Below are 21,278 nucleotides of genomic sequence, written 5' to 3'. Positions count from 1 at the left end.
TTGTTCACAATGAAATCATGTGTGAAGTATTTATTGGAGTATATAAGCCACACCGATTTGGCACCATACATTTGTAGTGAAGAAAATATGTCTGAACAGCTAATCCTCCTCAATCATCTGTTTGTCACCCTGGACTCAGTGGCCACCATTGATTTGTTGTCTGTCCAAATAATGCTATAAATAACATCCAATCAGCTTACATTATCAAAAGAAGCAGCGATATAATCAGTGATCGACTCACTTGTGGGGTGTCCCAGGACACCAGGTGCTGAATGTGTCCAGGGTGTTTAGCATAGCAGATTGGAATTAATATACAATGGATGACACAGCTAATAGACTAACGATGAAGTGAGTTGGATTTAACTCTCTAACCATGGAGCACCTGTAACTGACTTTACAGTCCACACATCACTGAGATTGGAGTGGCCCAGTGGTCAGTGGCACTGCAACTCACTGCACAGTTATGTCCCTTAGCTGCTGGGATCCGCTTGTCATGGGTTTGAATCCCTGGTTATGGTCCTTGGTCTGTCTGACCGACTCATGCGGAAGAGTTTCACTAAGTAGTAAAGGTCATGGACCTTGTGTTAGTAAATGGTCCATGATGTAACTGATGCACTGTTCAACTCATCCACTTGTAACCTCCATGATGTACTGGGCCTAGTCTTCCGAACCTCTCTTAGCGCTAAGATAGTCATAAGTGCCATACATTAACATTAACTTACGACAATCTTAGCACTAAAAGAGCTTTGAAAATCTAAGACCTGGTGCCTAAGGTGTCGGCTCTGTATATATACCCTCTACCTCCACCCTGGTATTTAACGGAATGGTTTCATAAAGAATGTTACCATTGTAAAAAAGGCCTTTGGTTCCTTGTCTGGTCACTCGTATGCATGTTGAGGTGGGGATTCTATGAGTTGTTCTGTAGAATTTCAAAGACTTAGATCCTTACTTAGTTAATATTGGATGTCATGTTATCAGTGTGTCACAGATCAGGAAACAAGTCACAGCTGTGGTGAATCATGGAATCATTATATACATACATACAGAGTTACTGTGGCATTCCCATCCTTACGAGGATGTCACAAATCCCCAGTATCCACTTAGGTCTTTGCCAAAATTGGATTACCAAATAGTCAAAATTGTTTCAAAACTGACATATTTTTATGGCTGTAGATGACATATAGAGTTTGTAGCCATGTAAGATCCAGCTAACTCACTGTATCAGTGCAACATGTGGTTTGGTAGTAATGTCCTGAATTGCTGTGTATTGTTCTCCAGAAATATCCAGAAGTGCCAATATTCTGGAAGACAGTGGAGATCATCCTCATCATGCTGTTCATGTTGATGTTCCCCATCTTCCGCATCCTGCCGCACTTCTTCCCCTACGTGGACTACATGACCACCAAGTTCATCATGAGCATCGGTCTGCTGCTCTTCTACTACCGCACCCTCGCAGTCTTCCTCCCCATGAGCCCCACCCTGGGACCCATGCTCATCAGTATCAACAAGATGGTAGGTGCAGTTACCTCCCCTTGCTTCGCCTCATAGTTGTCTTGCCTGTGAACACATGAAGGGGTTAGAATTGTTCTTCAGCAACCAATGCTTGTCTTAAGAGGTGACTTACAGGATTGTGTGGTCAGGCTCACATAGATGGAAAATTGCCAAGTGCGGCATTAAACAACAAACAAACAAACAAATGTCACCAATGAAGATCTGGGTTAGAGTTGGTCTTCATGCTTGTCGTAAGAGGCAACTAACTTGAATGGGGTAGTCAGACTAACTGGCGTGGTTGAGGCATGTCATCTTATCCCAGTATATTCTCTAGATTTATGGGACCGCCTCCGTGGTGTAGTGGTTAGAGCGTCCGCCCGGAGAGCGGAAGGTCGCGGGTTCGATCCCCAACCGCGTCATACCAAAAGACGTTAAAATATGGTACTTGTTGGTCCCTGTCTGGTGCTTGGCATTAATGGGTACAACAAGGACTGGTCGGCTCGGAGTCAGTATAATGTGTCTGAGTGGGGTATTCATGCTTCACTGGGACATGGTATCTCGGTGGGCTAGCACTATGAAACCATCTTCAGTCTGGGCTAGTACAAGCAGCTGCACATACACATACACACGCATGCACCTCGTCATATGAGCGAAATATGCTCAAGCACGTCGTTAAACCCAATTTCACCTCACCTCACCTCTAGATTTATGATCTTAATATCAATCACTGGATTTTCTGGTCCAGACTAAGTTCTTAAAGACTGCCATCATTTAGCTGGAATATTGCTGAGTTGTAACTCACAAACTCAGTGACCCTTATGGACTTCTCTGTTTGCTCAGTTACTGTGGTCGACATGCTTGGAACATGGTGTGATTGGGATACACATGTAGAATTTCATGAAATTGGAATTGGGAGTATGACGTTGTCACCAGATCTTGTCCATCTTGCGTGTTTCTGATGTAGGTGCGGAAGGACTTCATGACGTGGATGCGGATGTTCCTAATTGTGATGGTGGCCGGGGGCATCACGATCCATGCGGTGCTGTACCCCAGCTACCCACTGACACAGGAAGGGATCAAGAAGGCCCTGGCTCGGGCTTTCTTCGCCATGTTCCTCACCAAGATAGATGACCTGGAAGGTAGACACTCAGTATAGTTGTTTCAAAACGTGATTCTGCAATCTAGATGTAACATATAGAGGTACAGTATCAATGGATACTTGGTAGCAGTGGTCGTCATGGCAACCTCGGTCTTCTTTGCATGTGACATGATCAACCAAATTCACTTTGTCCCTATCTTCTGGCATACCGGTAACAATGTTGATATTTATCTGCATGTTAGATTTGCAGTAATGTATAATCTTCGGTCTATATGTAAGTTCAGTCATTTTTTTCAGTTAAATATTTGTTTGAATGTTGTTCCAGACAAAAGCATTTGCATGTCTTGCTATTTGGAACCTTTCTCATGAACTTTTTGTGTGAACTTGAGACAAATGCTATTTCCCCGATACTTGTTACAGGTGATGAGGACTGCAACTACATGTACCACAACAAGACGATAGAGGCTTGCAGTGGTAAGTCCACTGTAGTAATAGGGACATTTCATAAACACATAGTTGCAACTATGTATAAACTACGTTTCACAAAGACTGAGGGGTAACTTTGAATTTTGTAGGTAAAAAATGGCTTTGTTGAACTTGGCCCTGTAATATACAAGCCACAGCTCAAAATAAGCATCATATTTGTATAAAATATGCAATATAAGTCCCCATTACTGAATTATACATTACTATTTTGTCAGGATTTTTCCTTATCCTGACTCATGCTCTTTGCTTGTCTTCTTCTTCTTGCTAACATAGTGGAAACACTTGTATCTCCTTAATTGAAGCCCCTTCAATGTAAAATCACTAATAGTACTCACCACGAGTTGCTCCCCTTTAATCCCTTTGGCGGAAAGGTGTCGCCACCTTACACCTCGCGGCTTCACTCTCCTTCTTCTTCCAGTGAGCAGGATGCAGAGCCTGTGTCTCCTTACACAACATATCCTTTGATTTTTCTTAGTTTATTACTTCTTATAGTGTACTATAGAGGTATAGCTAGTATCCTTCAGTAATTTGTATTGATTATTTATCGATTTCTACTGTTTATTCACGGGTATTCGCGGATTGTTCAGCTAGTATTACGCTGATGAAAATCTGTACTATTTGTAGATTACGCTTTTCTGCCTCAGATCCGCATGTAATATGCCCTAGTTGTTCTACTGCCGCGCTTGATTCACGCTTGCAGTTATTGCATTGATTTATCTAATTCTGCATTTAATAAATACTATCTTTAAGCGCCTTTAAGACGCATGCAGATAGGTCACGCAAACAAGGGCTAAATATGGCTGATACTCCAGATACTCCATCTAGTCAGCTGCTGGCGATCGACTTCTACCGCCTGGTGTTCTGCTAGAGACCCCATCGGAAGAGGGACGGGGACGCAGTCCGCCACCTCTAAGAAGCTTACCGCCTCCCCAGACATCCCGGCCATCGCAGCTAAAGTCCAAGAGGGCCTCGACGCCTTCTCAACGCAGACTTCGTGACTTCAGGGCAGCGCCGACATCCAAAGGAAAGTCTACGAAGACAGCGAACTTTCAGCCGAGATCGCTCCAGCCGAAGAAATGGGCCTCTACGATGACCAGCCGATTATCATCCCCGACATACGGCACAAGAAGCGGCCGGTGTCAGCGACAGTGACTTCAGCAGAGATCTTCATGCAGCCTGATGCCTCTACACTGATGTCAGACGCTATTGCTGTGGACCCCATCATTAACTCCGCAGAGAAGGCTCAGACAACATCGCCGCAGACCATCCCTGATGACCTGATGCAGCAAATTATGACGATGATGGAAGACCGATATAGACTGCAGAAGCAAGGACCGAAGTTTTCGCTAAGGCTCCAACGTGACAGCACCCCAGAGGCACCCCCAAACGTAGCAGCCAAGACGATGTCACCTTCGCTGAAGGAAGGCACGGACCACCTCCACGGCGACCTAGATGTACAGCCTTCGCCTTCGCTGGCGGATAGATCATCACCCTCGCCACCTTCATCCCAAGATGTGGACTCGACCATCAGACATCACGAAAAGCCTTCGCTGGCGTCTTATCGTAATTCCCGACCGACGCAGAGGAAGCTTCGCCAAGGCATTCGCTGGGGCAGCTGAATCCAGATCTTCATCATCTAGAAGGACATCGAGGGACTACACAAGAGCTTCGCTATCAACGCTCTCCTCACAGGTCACCGAGAAGATCAACCCATAGACGATCACCTAGACGATCTCCTCCTCGCTCATCACCACGAGATCACCTTACAGGTCACCATACAGAGCTGCACAAGCATCGCCGGACGAGAGACAGAAGCACGCAGTCCAGAACAGCACCAACCTCTCATCAATGATGATGGTATAGAGGATGATGGAGGAGTTATTTTCTCCGATGCTGAGATACGGTATTGGATGGTCAATAACCTAGATCTCTCATCACCATCTAAAAATGGCAATGTGGCGCAGACATATCTGATGAAAGAAGACGATGCAGATGCTATCACACTACCACCGACGAATCTCGATTGCAGCAGTTCCACAGAATCTAGATGCAGCATTCCACAAAGCCACGAAAAGTTCAGACACCACATCTACCTAACTTTCATGCCAAGAAGTTCTCCACGCATAACATGGACCCCTTCTTCAGCTCAAGACATCGATGAGAACTATAAGTTGATCAACGATGTCAAGTACAAGAATTACAAGATTGATGATCGCAGTTAGTCCAGATAGAAACCATGACGAGACGTGATGTTTTTGGTTTAAATAGATCTAGAACGATCAATGAGACTCTTATCACCAGATTTCGTGGATACTGACTTCTGAGGATGATAGAATGATTTATTCTGCCTTACTTATGCAAAAGAAAGACCAGCAGTTCCTAACAGATCATCTTACATCTATTTCAGCAGCATTGACCTTAGCTCGTCAGTCAAGGCCTCCTCGCTTCCTGCAACTGGGGTGAGAACTTTACAGCCCCACTGTATACAGCCCCGTGGTCTTCAACATCCATCTTTAATGGAGAAATAGACAAAGTTTCCAAGGAAGTCACTAAGGATTCCAGAGAAGTCCTGATGATTAAATCGATGGACACACTAGCCAGCGTCATCCGACAGACCTCTCAAAGATACTCAGGAAGATCTAAATTCACGGGCCTACAGAGAGCACGAGACAGGAAGATAGCCAGCTCTAGAGGAAAAGATTCTTTCGGTCACGCCATTCGCAACTATAGAGGAGGATCAGGAAGAGGCAGGACACCCAGAGGTTCCCGCAACTATAAACGCTGAAAGACAGGTTCGAACGACTGAGTCTTCCACCCCCAGCCGCTCCAGTACAACCATCTCAAGTGGGTGGACGCCCCAACTTTTACTGGGAAAACTGGGGAATGTTACAAGACCCTTATGTCTCCAACATTCTTCGCCACGGATTTCGTGATCCCACTAAAGGCCAAGCCTCCGCTGACAGTCAACCCTCACAAGTTCGACTTACAGGCACAACAACTACCGGGTTAAGAGAGGCTGTTACATCACTCTTAATAAAGCAGGCCATAGAAGTACTAGACCAAGACAACATAGAACCAGGTTTCTACTCCCCCAGTTTTCCTAGTTCCCAAGAAAACTCCAAGGAGAAATACAGACTCATCTACAACATGAGCTTTTCAACAAGAACTATCTACGAAACCCCCAAGTTCCGCGATGATACATTTACCTCAGTTACGGCAGTTGATTCGCCCCATGGACTACATGGGCAGTATCGATCTACAGGACGCTTTACCTGCACATCCCGATACACTCCAAAGCCAGGAAATACCTACGGTTTACTTTAGACGGGCAACATTACCAGTGGAAAGTGCTCCCATTCGAATATCATCAGCCCCTGGCTTTTCAATGAGGATAACGAAACCGATTATCACCTATCTTCATCATCAAGGGCTACGCGAGCGCTTTACCTCGACGACGGATACAAGTAGATCAAGATCCACAGCATCTCAAACTACAGTTAAACTACATCATAAAGCTACTAACACAGCTAGGATGGTTAGTAAACTTACTCAAGTCGGACCTAGTACCGCCACAAGACCTACAGTTCCTAGGCATTCGATTTATCACAAATCTCAACCGTGATCGTCAGACAGAAGACCGTTGATCAAGATCCAACAGACCATTCCACCAGCTTCTACGCCTCCGCTACCACTTCGACAATGGCAGAGCCTCCTAGGTCTCCTCACATCAGCCCAAGACATGACAGTCAGAGGCAGGTTACAGTTACGCCCCTTACAGGTCTTCATCAATGCACATCTCGACGATTTACAGCCATTCAGTCTACCAAACATCTCAGACCTCATCTACTATGGTGGACAAAGAAATCGAATGTCTGCGAAGGGATTTGTTTAGCAGAGCAGGAATTCAAAACCCATCTATATGTGGACGCTGCACTTCAAGGTTGGGGAGCCTCATCTCGCCAACCAGACGACATCGGATTATGGAACCAACAAGAAAGCAAACTCCATATAAACATCCTAGAGATGAAAGCTGTAATCAACGCCATTCTACATTGGAGCACATTTCTACAAAATGCGACCTTATGATTCATACCGACAATTCCACAGTGGCGCTTCTACGTAAACAAGCAAGGCTCAACGAGATCACTGAACCTTTTGAACTTAAGCTTTCAACTATTCGATCTAACCCACGATCTAAATCTACAGATCAGAGCAGTTCACATTCCCGAGCCAAAAATGTACTAGCAGACGCCAGCTTCTCTCGGCCTCATCTACCATCACCGACAGAGTGGATGCTCAATAATGGAAATATTTGCACAGATAATCAAGCCGCTAGCAGCCGCTTAATAGATCTATTCGCCACAAGATTCAACAATCAGCTACCGACATTCGTGGTCACCAATCCCAGATCCACAAGCTTGGGAAACGGACGCCTAAGTATATCATGGAAGGCCTCAACGCTGCACGCTGCTTCCGCCAGCAATAATACCTCAAGTATTACAGAAAATCAAACAAACACAGAATCTACAACTCACTTTGGTCGCTACTCTACTGGCCAGCCAGAGTATGGTTTCCCATGCTAATTCAAGAAATCGGTCAACCAGTATTAGAGCTACCCAAGCCAAAACCTGTTAATACATCCACACACAAAACAAGTGCACGGAAACCCAGAAGTTTACCAACTTCACGTATGGACTGTATACAAATGTGTTTAAACAAGAGAGGATATTCTGCCAGGGCGGCAAAAGCGGTCACGCTTGCCTTACGACACTCGACTCGTAACTTGTACCTAATCGACAAGTGGCACAGTTTCTCAAAATTATGCAGCTAATAAAGGATTTACAGCGAGAGATGCTTCACATCCTCAAGTGGCAGACTATTTGTGTTACCTGCGGCAAAACAAACATTTAAGAGGTTCGACGATATCAACATATCTTGCCGCTCTTAGCTCTGTGATCACTATGAGAACGGGTGTCAAGCTGACAAAATCTCCAGAGTTACTGGCCTTACTACACGCGCTTTCCCGATTGAGGACCAAAAGCGAAGTTCCACTTCCAGCTTGGGATCTGAATGTAGTGTTACAACACCTCACTAGTGAGGCCTATGAACCTTTGGAATCGACAAACTTTGAATTTCTCTCACAGAAAACTCTATTTCTGCTATCTCTAGCCACGGCAGCAAGAATATCTGAAATTCACGCTCTGGATTACGAGACGATACAGTTTGATGACAATCAAAACATTGCGCACCTGGGATTAAGATGGGATTTCATCGCAAAAAATCAACTACCAGGTCAACCAGACAGGTTATTCCATGTACCAGCGCTATCTTCGATTCTCGGATCACAAGATACACAAGACTTATCACTGTGTCCAGTCAGAGCTCTCAAAGTTTACTTACGACGATCCAAAACAAGGCGAAGATTTCTCAAAAGATTATTCATCCCCTTATCGCCAACGAATCAAACAGAAGTCAAGGCAGCAGGCTTGGACCCACCAACAGCATCAACTCCGCATGAGATTAGGGCACTGGCTTCCACCCTCGCCCTGCACGGTAATTGTTCATTGAACACAATTATGGAAGGATGCTTTTGGAAATCGAACATGGTGTTTGCGAATCACTACCTGAGAGACATCACCACAGAAGATGTCTCTGGCATTCACCATTTCGGCCCTTTGGTCCTCGCTCAACAGCTGACAGTCCCTCGTAGGCGTTAAAATATTACCATCACAAGTTTAGTATGTATTATATACATAATTTAGCTAGCTTATAACTCTAAGGAGTTCTAGAGCTATGTATATATATTTAGCTTAGGTCATTCACCCCTAAGTATATATGGATATTATCTTTAGTTGTACAGCTTACTTCTATCAGAGTCACTTATATATATATATAATATATGTAATGGTTTTTCAATATATATCAATGTAATACCTAATTATGGCATTATATAACCTATGGTTTATATACAGGAAATATCCTAAGTCAATGCCTTCATGAAGTTCCCATACCAGTTATTACAGTTATATTTATACAAAATCACTAATTATAAATCCAAAGTATTCTATTACTCCTCCTCCGTTCAGTAGAGGATTCTACAAACAAGAGATGAGTCAGGATAAGGAAAAATATGTAATTTTAGAGTAAAATTGATATTTTATACTTATCCTGACTCATGAGGTCAGCCCTCCCATCCTCCCCACATAACACTTTGGATTTCCCTGTAAATTCAAGTGTTGGGCTCGCAAAATCAGGAGAGAGTGAAGCACGAGGTGTAAGGTGGAGACACCTTTCCCGCCAAAAGGGATTAAAGGGGAGCAACTCGTGGTGAGTACTATTAGTGATTTTACATTGAAGGGAGCTTCAATTAAGGAGATACAAGTGTTTCCACTATGTTCGCAAGAAGAAGAAGACAAGCAAAAGAGCATGAGTCAGGATAAGTATAAAATATCAATTTTACTCTAAAAATTACATTATTGAAGAAAGTGTTCAGTTTGGGTAATTGCGATAATTGGATCATTACATAACAATTCCAGTTTGTGGAAATAGATGTTGTTCCTGTAATTTTGAAATGATGAATATTGTGATTTCCAAAAATAAATAACTACATCCTTAGACATTAACTGTTGTGTGTTACAGCTAATGACAGGTGATGTTTTGTGTTGCAGCTAATGACAGGTGTTGTTTTGTGTTGCAGCTAATGACAGGTGATGTTTTCTGTTGCAACTAATGACAGGTGATGTTTTGTGTTGCAGCTAATGACAGGTGATGTTTTGTGTTGCAGCTAATGACAGGTGTTGTTTTGTGTTGCAGCTAATGACAGGTGATGTTTTGTGTTGCAGCTAATGACAGGTGATGTTTTGTGTTGCAACTAATGACAGGTGATGTTTGGTGTTGCAACTAATGACAGGTGATGTTTTGTGTTGAAACTAATGACAGGTGATGTTTGGTGTTGCAGCTAATGACAGGCGATGTTTTGTGTTGAAACTAATGACAGGTGATGTTTGGTGTTGCAGTTAGTGACAGGTGTTGTCTTGTGTTGCAACTAATGACAGGTGATGTTTTGTGTTGCAGCTAATGACAGGCAATGTTTTGTGTGGGAGCTAATGACAGGTGATTTTTTGTGTTGCAGCTAGTGACAGGTGTTGTCTTGTGTTGCAGCTAATGACAAATTGAACCGGTGCCCTTACAGCAGCCTAGGGGGCTATGCAATCGTGATCCAGTACCTCCTCATCACCAAGCTGGTCCTCATCACCCTGCTCTATGCTATGTTCAGGTAGTTTTCTGGTAGTGCTGTTACTTTTGAGATGCTTACAAGCTGTGATCATATAGCAGGTAAACTTACCTGTAGATTTAAACATACTAAATATATGTTTCCAGATATCAACAATTTTTTTTTTTTAGAAATCTACATTTAGATTTATAAAGGCATACTTGTTTATACTACTGAGGTAATCAAAACAGCTTTTTAGTCACAGGTAGGTATTTTGATTTGTAAGTTATTATAATATAGGTATGTTTTTAAATTCAATGTAACATTGTTAGCAAAATGTACAAAAGGAAAATTGTTCTAAAGCATATTTTGTGAACTTCTAACATGTAGTTTCTATTTTGAACCCCAGTGACACAAACGCCCGAATCAGCAATGAAGCAGAGGAGATATGGAAGTACCAACGCTACACCATTATCGTGGACTTTGACGAGCGTCTACGCCTACCACCACCGCTGACACTGATCAGCTACATGTGCATGTTCCTGTCGGTGGTGTGGAGGAAGTTGAAGCAGCTGTACTACCGATGCCGCGCTTGCTGCAAGTGTGTCAAGAAGGACATGAAGGTAATGTGTCGTACAGTCATCAGTTGTCAGGATATCAGATCACCTCCATCTCGTGGATAGAACGTCTGCCGAAAAGTTGTCGGGAAATGTTACTTGTTGTTAACCTGCCTGAATCTTGTCTGTAATGGAGGAAAACCAGGACTGGTCGGCTCAAACACTGACACAGACAGATAGACATGTGGACAGACATGAAGACAGACAGACATGTGGACAGACATGACGACAGACATGAAGACAGACATGAAGACAGACAGACATGAAGACAGATAGACATGTGGACAGACATGAAGACAGACAGACATGACGACAGACATGAAGACAGACATGAAGACAGACAGACATGAAGACAGATAGACATGTAGACAGACATGAAGACAGCCATGAAGACAGCCAGACATGTGGACAGACATGACAACAGATAGACATGTGGACAGACAGACATGTAGACAGACAGACATGAAGACAGACAGACATGAAGACAGACAGACATGAAGACAGATAGACATGTGGACAGACATGAAGACAGACAGACATGTAGACAGACAGACATGAAGACAGACATGAAGACAGACATGAAGACAGACAAGAAGACAGACATGAAGACAGACAGACATGGACACAGATAGACATGTAGACAGAAATGAACAGACGAACAGACAGACAGACATGTGGACAGACATGAACAGACAGAAGACAGATAGACATGTAGACATGAACAATAGATGAATACAACAGACATGTGGACAGACATGACATGAATGTGACAGACAGACATGAAGACATGACATGAAGACAGACATGAAGACAGACAGACATGAAGACGAGATAGACATGTGAACAGGCATGAAAGGACAGACGAAGACATGTGACAGACAGACATGAAGACAGACATGAAGACAGACATGAACACAGCATGAAGACAGACAAATAGACAGACATGAAGACAACTGAATGAACATGGACAGAAATGAAGACAGACAGACATGAAGACAGATAGACATGTGGACAGACATGAAGACAGACAGATATCAAGACATGGAGGACAGACAACGAAGACATAGACATGTAGACAGACATGAAGACAGAGACATGACAACATGACAGCAAAAGATGAGCATGTGGACAGATAGACATGTAGACAGACATGACAACAGATAGACATGTAGACAGACAGACATGTAGACAGACAGACATGAAGACAGACATGAAGACAGATAGACATGTGGACAGACATGACAACAGATGGACATGTAGACAGACAGACATGAAGACAGCCATGAAGACAGATAGACATGTGGACAGACATGACATGTAGACAGACAGACATGAAGACAGATAGACATGTGGACAGAAATGAAGACAGACAGACATGAAGACAGATAGACATGTGGACAGACATGAAGACAGACAGACATGAAGACAGATAGACATGTAGACAGACATGAAGACAGACAGACATGAAGACAGATAGACATGTAGACAGACATGACAACAGATAGACATGTAGACAGACAGACATGTAGACAGACAAACATGAAGACAAACATGAAGACAGATAGACACGTGGACAGACATGACAACAGATAGACATGTAGACAGACAGACATGAAGACAGCCATGAAGACAGATAGACATGTAGACAGACATGACATGTAGACAGACAGACATGAAGACAGACATGAAGACAGATAGACATGTGGACAGAAATGAAGACAGACAGACATGAAGACAGATAGACATGTGGACAGACATGAAGACAGACAGACATGAAGACAGATAGCCATGTGGACAGACATGAAGACAGACAGACATGAAGACAGATAGACATGTAGACAGACATGACAACAGATAGACATGTAGACAGACAGACATGTAGACAGACAGACATGAAGACAGATAGACACGTGGACAGACATGACAACAGATAGACATGTAGACAGACAGACATGTAGACAGACAGACATGAAGACAGCCATGAAGACAGATAGACATGTGGACAGACATAACAACAGATAGACATGTAGACAGCCAGACGTGTAGACAGCCAGACATGAAGACAGACATGAAGACAGATAGACATGTGGACAGACATGACAACAGATAGACATGTAGACAGACAGACATGTAGACAGCCAGACATGTAGACAGACAGACATGTGGACAGATAGACATGTGGACAGCCATGAAGACAGCCAGACATGTGGACAGACATGACAACATGAAGACAGACAGACATGAAGACAGATAGACATGTGGACAGACATGAAGACAGATAGACATGATGCTAAACACCACAGCCATATCAAGGTCTTAGTCTATCAAGGTCACTTCTGAAACATATCTGCCTTGTGTTATCCCCATGAGTAATGATCTGTAGACTATATTCAGAAGTGCCGGTGTGGAGAACAAGTGACAGATGTTACAACATTTACACGGGGTGTTCTCATCCTCTAGGACGGCATGAAGAAGGTCCAGATCATGAAGGTGAGGCGGACAGTGGACTTCAACTACTGGAAGAGTTGTCTGCAGACCTTCAATAACGAAGAGGAGCAGAATCTGATAGAAAAACAGAGGAACAAGGAACAGAGTGACAGGTGAGGGGGGTAGGGCAGGTGCAGGGAGGGTCTGGTATTGGGCAGTTGTGGGGGTGGAGCAGGAGTTTGGATGGGTCATTTGAAAGAATGGGACAGTCCCAGGGGTCGGCCAGTTATAGAGACTAGTGGTTTGGGTGGTAGAGCAGGGGACTGGCTGGGTCAGGTTCAGCACTGGGACAGTTGTTGGGGTGGGGCTATTGCAAGGGTGAATCAGGAGGAATTGGGTTTGGTTATGTGTAGGGGCAAGGCAACTGAAGGGATGGAACAGGAGATGGGGGCATGTGGAGGGGTTGGGCAGGTACATGGTTGAGGCAGATGAGAAGAGTTGGGGCAGGTGAGGGAATGTGAACAGACAGGTCAACTGAGAGGGTTTGGGTAAGAACATTTGGGGGGTATTGGAAGGACACATGTGGATGTTCATTGGTAGAGTTCTTTAGAGTAGATAGAAAGGTTGGGACAATTGTGTGGATTGATGCATTCAACCCCTGCTGTGTTTGTTTGTCCCAGCATGTCTCGCTCTGATTGATTGACATGCAACTAAAAGGACAACCATCGAGAATGAACGACCGTGTGGTCCATGTGGAGAAGAGTGTCACTGTGTGTCGGCTGCTTCTGGAGGAGATGAAGCATATGATACAGAACCTGGGTATGTGTGATGTAAAACATGGCTATGTAGAATGCATAATTTTGGTATATATGTGATACATTACTTGGGTATGCATAATGCAGAAACTAGGTATGTATGATACATAGGTATGTGAATTACAGAACCTGGTATGCATTTTGCAGAACATGAGTATGCATAATGCATAATTAGTGTGTACATAATGCAGACTGTGTATGCATGATACAGAACCTGGTATATGCAGAACCATGGTGTGCATGAAAGAGACGGAATGCGTGATACATGGGTATGTGTGATACAACCTGATATGCATATATGTGGAAACTGGGTATACATAATGCAGAACTAGGGTCTGCATAATGCAGAGACCGGGCATGTATGATACATAACCCTGGTATGCATGATACTTAACCTCTTCATGCATACTGCAGAACCTTGGTATGTGAGATACATAACCTGGTTATGTGTGATGCAGAACCTTAGTATATGTAATACAGAACCTCTGTATGTGTGATGCAGAAGTTGGGTATGTGTGATGCAGAAGTTGGGTATGTGTGATGCAGAACCTGGTTATGTGTGATGCAGAACCTTAGTATATGTAATACAGAACCTCTGTATGTGTGATGCAGAACATGGGTATGTGTAGTGCAGAACCTTGGTATTTGTAATGCAGAATCTAGACATGTGTTATACATAGTCTGTGTATTCCTGATTCAGAATATGATACAGAATTACATGCTGAGATTGATAAAGAGGGAGGTATATTTGTTAATACTTAACTGACTGACCTGCTGTGTTATCACAGACCCGAAGAGCCAGGGCCTGAAGCCAGTGCAGCAGCTCGTGCATGTCTCATCCCGCCAGTCGCCCTACCCAGGGACACTCACACAACGCTTCCCTGTCTTCGATAAATATGTTCCCTGGGAGGTGAGTCACAACTACACAAGGGATGGGAAAACTATTAGATACTGAAATAAAATAGTCAAGGTCTGTTCCTTCACTAATAGCATTAATACTGCCAATGTTCCATATAGACTTACAATAAGTTTGTTAATTGGATCAGTTTGCTACACCAATCAACTTCTCATTGACTGACTTCGGCTTATGTATACAAGATTGCTGTTGTTTGAATCTCATGGGACCAAATTTCCTTCTCGAGTCATCGTGTGTATTTATGAGATGAATTCGTGTAACCAGTATTCAAATAATCAACTATAACAGGGAATGGTCGGGACCGACAGGTACTTCGAAGTATGCATAATATTCGGCGACACGACATATCCTAATTCATCGAGATTTGACCTACCTTGATAATATTTGTTTATCTTTTAAATGTCCTGTGTAACATCAGCTTATTGTCCCGAGGTACTCTCAGATGCGGAACCTTTTCCCCTTATGCTGACCCTTGTTTGCCTGTTACAAGGTTTGTCAGCCCCGGGCTCATTGGTTTCACCAAAGTGACGTTAAACCCAACTTATTCTCTCTCACTCAGCTGCAAGAAATTGCAACCTGTGTGCTTCCATCTTTACTTAGACGAAAGGAGTGAGCGCACATAATTATTGCTAAAAGCTCCACTCAGCAAAGTCAAGCCGCCATCTCGCAGGCAATACTGTACAAACATTCAGTGTTAAGAGTGTATAGTCCATTCCAACAGTCATGCTTTATCAGTAGTTATGCTTCACACATGCCTTGAACAGTTGGTTCCGACTCTGAACCCCAGATGACAATTGGTTTATTGCACCCTTTGTATATAATGTGATATCTATGAACTGTGTTGTCCGTTACAGGTTGCATAATGGTTGCGATATCCTACGACCTACATGACCAGGCTCCTGGAGGACTTCAACAGAAGAAGCACGCGACTTTGTTGACCCTCGACATCATGGAGTAAGTATGTTGGCAGCACAGATGCTGTTGAAGTGTGTATACAAGAGATTCAGTTGTGTGACTTGGTGAGGAGGCCTGTTGCATGTCAGGCATGGAATGCTGCTCATATTATCGACCACTTGTTTGGCCAGACACAATTATTTACAGGCTGCTGTGATGTTGCTGTGAAAATGCTGACGGGAGGGGGTAAAACAACTAAAATGACCAACCAAAGATAATGAACTCATTACTCATTATATAACTGACTGACTGACTGTGTTTGGTTTTATGCCGCTTTTAGCAATATTCCAGCAACATCACGGTGGGGAACACCAGAAATGGGCTTCACACATTGTACCCATGTGGGGATTCGAACCCGGGTCTTCGGCGTGATGAGCCAACGCTTTAACCACTAGGCTACCCCACAGCCCCATTATATAACTGGATGTGTTTAAAACATATCTGACCCGTGAAGTGGTCTTCCATAACCCATGCTTATCGTAAAAGGCGACTAACGGGATTGGGTGGTCAGACTCACTGACTTGGTGGACACACGTCATTGTATGCCAATTGTATAGATCGATGCTTGTGATGTTGATCACTGGATTGTCTGGTCCAGACTTAAATATTTACAGGCCGCTGCCATTTAGCTGGAATATTGTTCAGTGTGGCATTAAACAACAAACCAACTAACTAAAATCTTTTATGCATCTTATCCAATGGGTGCCAAGATCCATGATGTAATACCAAATAGCAAACTGAACCTCTTTTGCGATAATGCCTTTGTCACCTCACAACCAATAACTTCATCCACGACCTCACAACCAATAACTTCATCCACGACCTCACAACCAATAACTTCATCCACGACCTCACAACCAATAACTTCATCCACGACCTCACAACCAATAACTTCATCCACGACCTCACAACCAATAACTTCATCCACGACCTCACAACCAATAACTTCATCCACGACCTCACAACCAATAACTTCATCCACGACCTCACAACCAATAACTTCATCCACGACCTCACAACCAATAACTTCATCCACGACCTCACAACCAATAACTTCATCCACGACCTCACAACCAATAACTTCATCAAGAACCTCACAACCTATTATAACTTCATTTCCAGACTCCGCCATGAGGAACAGGCCCGACAGAAGATGAGTCCTGAGGAAGTGGAGAAGTTGCCTCCCTTGCCTGACTTCAGTCCCATGTGGAACACCGTGTTCATTGAGAAGGTTGGCAGTGTTAGTGTTGATGTGGATCGTACGTCATGGATCACGTTCGACAACCAGCCACTGAGATATAAGTTGGACACAACCGACCTTCCACAGTGAGTTGTCTGGCTGAGTCTTAGGGCGGGATCTGGGCACAAAGCAATAATAATCATATTACTACAGCCTCATACCTGCTTATGTCACTACAACACTCGTCTTGTCATGTCATGTTATTGTTCCAAGTGTCATTCAATCTCGTCATGATCCTATCTTACATCACCTCAGAACAAACTTTGGGACCAGTGAAGATCTGGGTTAGAATTGGCCTCCAGCAACCCATGCTTGTCGTAAGAGGCGAGTAACGGGATCGCGTGGTCAGACTCGCCGACTTGGTTGACACATGCCATCATATCCCAATTGTATAGATCGATGCTCATGCTGTTTATAACTGGATTGTCTGGCCCAGACTGGATTATTTACAGACCGCAGCCATATAGCGGGAATATTGCTGAGTTCAGCATAAAACTAAACTGACTCACAAACTTTGGTCCAACAACTGAGGGCATAGCTACCAGAATCAGGAAGTGATAATCAGATTGTGTTTTCTAATCATGTAAAGGTTAACATTAAGTATTCTGTATAACAGTGGACGACTAATTCCACCAGAATGATTGTCTCACTTGCTTCAGTGGGAGACACATTTTAAACGGAAGAAACCTCATCTATTAGATGTTCCACAATATCTGTTTTGTTCATTTTTCAGATTTTGAGTTGAGAACTTTGTGAAGATATTTTCAAAGTGTTATCTGGAATCGAAGTTGCCAGTTTGAAACTAGTGCCGTAAAGCTTGAAAAAGCTGCTTCTTATTAGCTCATGTTGACTTATTGTTAGTCATTTCATTGGCTGGTCATTAAATTTGCATAAGCTTAGACTGACACAACCTGGTTTTGTAGCATTAAGTAGCATTAACATTTAATTATGATTAAACTGAGTAACTACAGAGGAGTTCACAGAGAAAGTTACAAAAGGAGTTTAGACGTTTCCCTGGTACAATTTCTGATTGTGGAGATACATGCTTCAGGAACCCCCTGGGAAGGACAGGTATCCGTGGGCGGGGAAAGTTGTGGAGGTGGGGTCCCAACCATCGTATCGCGGCTGTCGTCACACGGTGGAAGCGGAAGTACTCGGCACTAGGCTACCCTATGGACCACATCATCGTGGAGGGGAAGCGGGTCCTGGAGTTTATAGTGGTCCCCAGGCCGGATACAGGGGAGCTAACTCTGCCAGGTGTAAGTACCTGTGATTAAAAGTTTGCTGTTTGTTGTATGCTACAGTGTGCAATATTCAAGCTATATAATAATGGCTGTAATTGGTAGAGATGTGTTCTGAACAGGACATGGCTTTGATGCAGGGACACACAGCGTAGGCACTGAGTCAGACCACCTGATCTCCCTTTTTCAACCAGTCGTCTTGACTGTTCTCACCTTGAATCTGCTGCCATGATGTTATTGAAGGACTGTTCTAAACAGTGTCAGCCCAATTTCAAATATTGTAACCACTGCTTGAGAACCATTCAAACAGAAAGTAGTATCTTACGGATCATGTTCCAACAATGACTGTCCATGTATCATCACCCTACACATGATTTCTTTGGTCAGTATCACAACTCACACACTTGCCTTGGATGGACATTTGGAACTTTAACATCAGTGCTACTTTATCAGGTGAACAAAGACTGACACAGCAGATCATACTTTTAGGTATCATTTCTATAGTATGCATCGCCATGACTTCAGGTAAAACTGACAGTCTACCAAACCATGAGGACGAACAAAGACTAACAGTAGAACAAAGACTTACTCACCTGTGTGAACAAATACATCATCCTACAAGAAGGCTTGTAGTGTGGTGCAGTGATTGGCTATTGGTTATTGTCATGTGACTTCATGTTTCCAGGGTAACGTGTACGGCAAGACCACTTCCTATGGCGTGATGTGTGAGGAGTTTATGAAGGGAGTTCTCAACACAGAAGATGCAGAAGAATGTCAGCGGTTCAGTGAGGAAAATATGATCAGCGTAAGTACTGTTAGGTTACGACATGTTCACACTTCAGCCATTTAAGGCCAGATACCCATTCCATTGTGTGGATGGTGCTTATATGAAGAATATCAGTGGTTCAATGAGGAAGATGTGATCAGCGTAAGTACTGTTAGGTTACGACATGTTCACACTCCAGCCATTTAAGACCAGATACCCATTCCATTGTATGGATGGTGCTTATATGAAGAATATCAGTGGTTCAATGAGGAAGATGTGATCAGCGTAAGTACTGTTAGGTTACGTCATGTTCACACTCCAGCCATTTAAGGCCAGATACCCATTCCATTGTATGGATGGTGCTTATGTGAAGAATATCAGGTGGTTTAATGAGGAGGATGTGATAAGTACTGTGAGGTTGCGACATGTTCAGATGTTCCCCCTGTTCCTGGTCAGCACCTCATATTTGTCCACATGGTATCTGCTTAAACATTCATCACCTGTGTACTGAATTCACCTTGTATCCATAGTGCTTTGCTTGTGACAAGGGAATCTTTTGTGATCTAAGTGTCTGAATGGGTTGCACCATCTGTAGTCAGCTAAGGAAGAAATGTTTTTGCACATACATCTATTGTCTCGTTCAATGTTGTCACATAGGCATGTAATGTCATATGGAATCATTTTGAGTTTAACAGAACTTCCTAATATGTTGACTATCATTCACTGACTGTATCCTGGCTTTGACCTGGCATGTGATGTTGTTGACTGTTCTGTGTTAGTAAAACATCCTTATCTTGCAGTTCTTTGCTGAGTTTGCAATGTCCACCTCAACTCAGACACGGTACAACCTGGCACAGATGAACGCTGCAGCTAAAGGCTTCAGTGCGCAGATCCTGTACCGCGGCTACATCGATGACCCCTCCAACACCGACAATGCCTGGAGGGAAGCGGAAGTGTGGAACTTCCACTATGAACTCAGCGACACACTGGACGACAGGATCCCTGTGGTGAGTTGTTGTCAGAATACATGGTTGTCATGGTGATTGGTTATTTATGGTGAGGATACAAAATATGACTTTAGTGGCTGTGAGAAATGCTGTTGAAGGGTAATTCAGCCAATCAGAAGCTCCAGAATCTAAAGCTGCATCTGCTTTGGAAGCAAATAGTAATTTGGATGCCTACTTAGATCCAACACTACCTATATGAATAAGGTGACCAGTGAACGGAAACGTAAATATTAATGCCATGGAATTTTTTTGTTCCAGAGAGAAAAATGCTTGGAGAGAAATATCCCCCTACACTCGTCTCTATGGCAACCAAGATTCCATTGTGAAAGAAGCAGCAAGGATTCATGACTCCTACTTTTAATGCCGGTGGGAGGAGTTATACTCCAGCTGGTATCTATCACAGCAATATTACCTACACTGCTTCTTCAGCACTCCCCGGTCTCCAACACAAGTGCCATATACGATGCCATTAGAATTTAGGTTTCTTCATCCAGCTATGCAGGGGTTACCGTGGTAACAGGGATCTTTTCACCTTCCAGTGATGACAATCAGCTTGGGGCCAAATATAGAACATGTCTTAGTTGCAGATTAGCAATGTCGCCTTTTAGAAGCTGACAGACAAGTGATGCCATGATGATGACTGTTGGCGCCATCTGCAGCTAAAATAACAGAATGAAGAGATATATTAATGCCACGCAGATTTAGGTCAGGAAGAGGGAGATAACTGCATGGATTATATTTTTTATCAGACACCACGAAGCAAGATAGGTGAGTTCTCTGCTACACTACAGACCTCAGGTCCAGGGCAGGTGCTTGCCCTGATGCTGGATGTATGAACTTTGTATGTGTCTTGGCGTGAAGTGTCTTAAGCAAGTATAAGAGTCTCTGGTCTAAGTGTGCAGCTGTTTCTGTGAAAGGCCACACTGTGATATGTGAATAATACCATGTCTGCAGCAGATTGTCATGAACATTTCACTTGGAATGCTGGATTCTTTTATTCTGTTTG

The 21,278-nt window shown here is 43.4% G+C and overlaps 1 protein-coding gene and 1 pseudogene across 1 annotated transcript; both read left to right on the top strand.

Annotated features, from left to right (window-relative positions):
- Positions 1 to 1,248: 1,248 nt before the first annotated feature.
- On the top strand, positions 1,249 to 20,955 carry LOC124280384 (transient receptor potential cation channel subfamily M member-like 2; the record flags this gene model as incomplete). Its single annotated transcript, XM_046716290.1, has 16 exons — positions 1,249 to 1,512; positions 2,456 to 2,630; positions 3,011 to 3,064; positions 4,769 to 4,933; positions 10,238 to 10,352; positions 10,699 to 10,912; positions 13,367 to 13,499; positions 14,051 to 14,152; positions 14,937 to 15,058; positions 15,555 to 15,588; positions 15,919 to 16,018; positions 17,141 to 17,344; positions 18,310 to 18,517; positions 19,185 to 19,304; positions 20,066 to 20,276; positions 20,533 to 20,955. Coding segments are annotated over 16 exons (2,322 nt in total), but the record flags the coding sequence as incomplete, so codon positions are not given.
- Positions 18,973 to 19,138, top strand: LOC124280385 (annotated as a pseudogene).
- Positions 20,956 to 21,278: the final 323 nt, after the last annotated feature.

This window comes from Haliotis rubra, unplaced genomic scaffold (assembly GCF_003918875.1).
Source record: "Haliotis rubra isolate DU_JTF1 unplaced genomic scaffold, ASM391887v1 Scf2663, whole genome shotgun sequence".
NCBI lineage: Eukaryota > Metazoa > Mollusca > Gastropoda > Lepetellida > Haliotidae > Haliotis > Haliotis rubra.
This window is presented reverse-complemented; position numbering and strand designations above follow the sequence as displayed.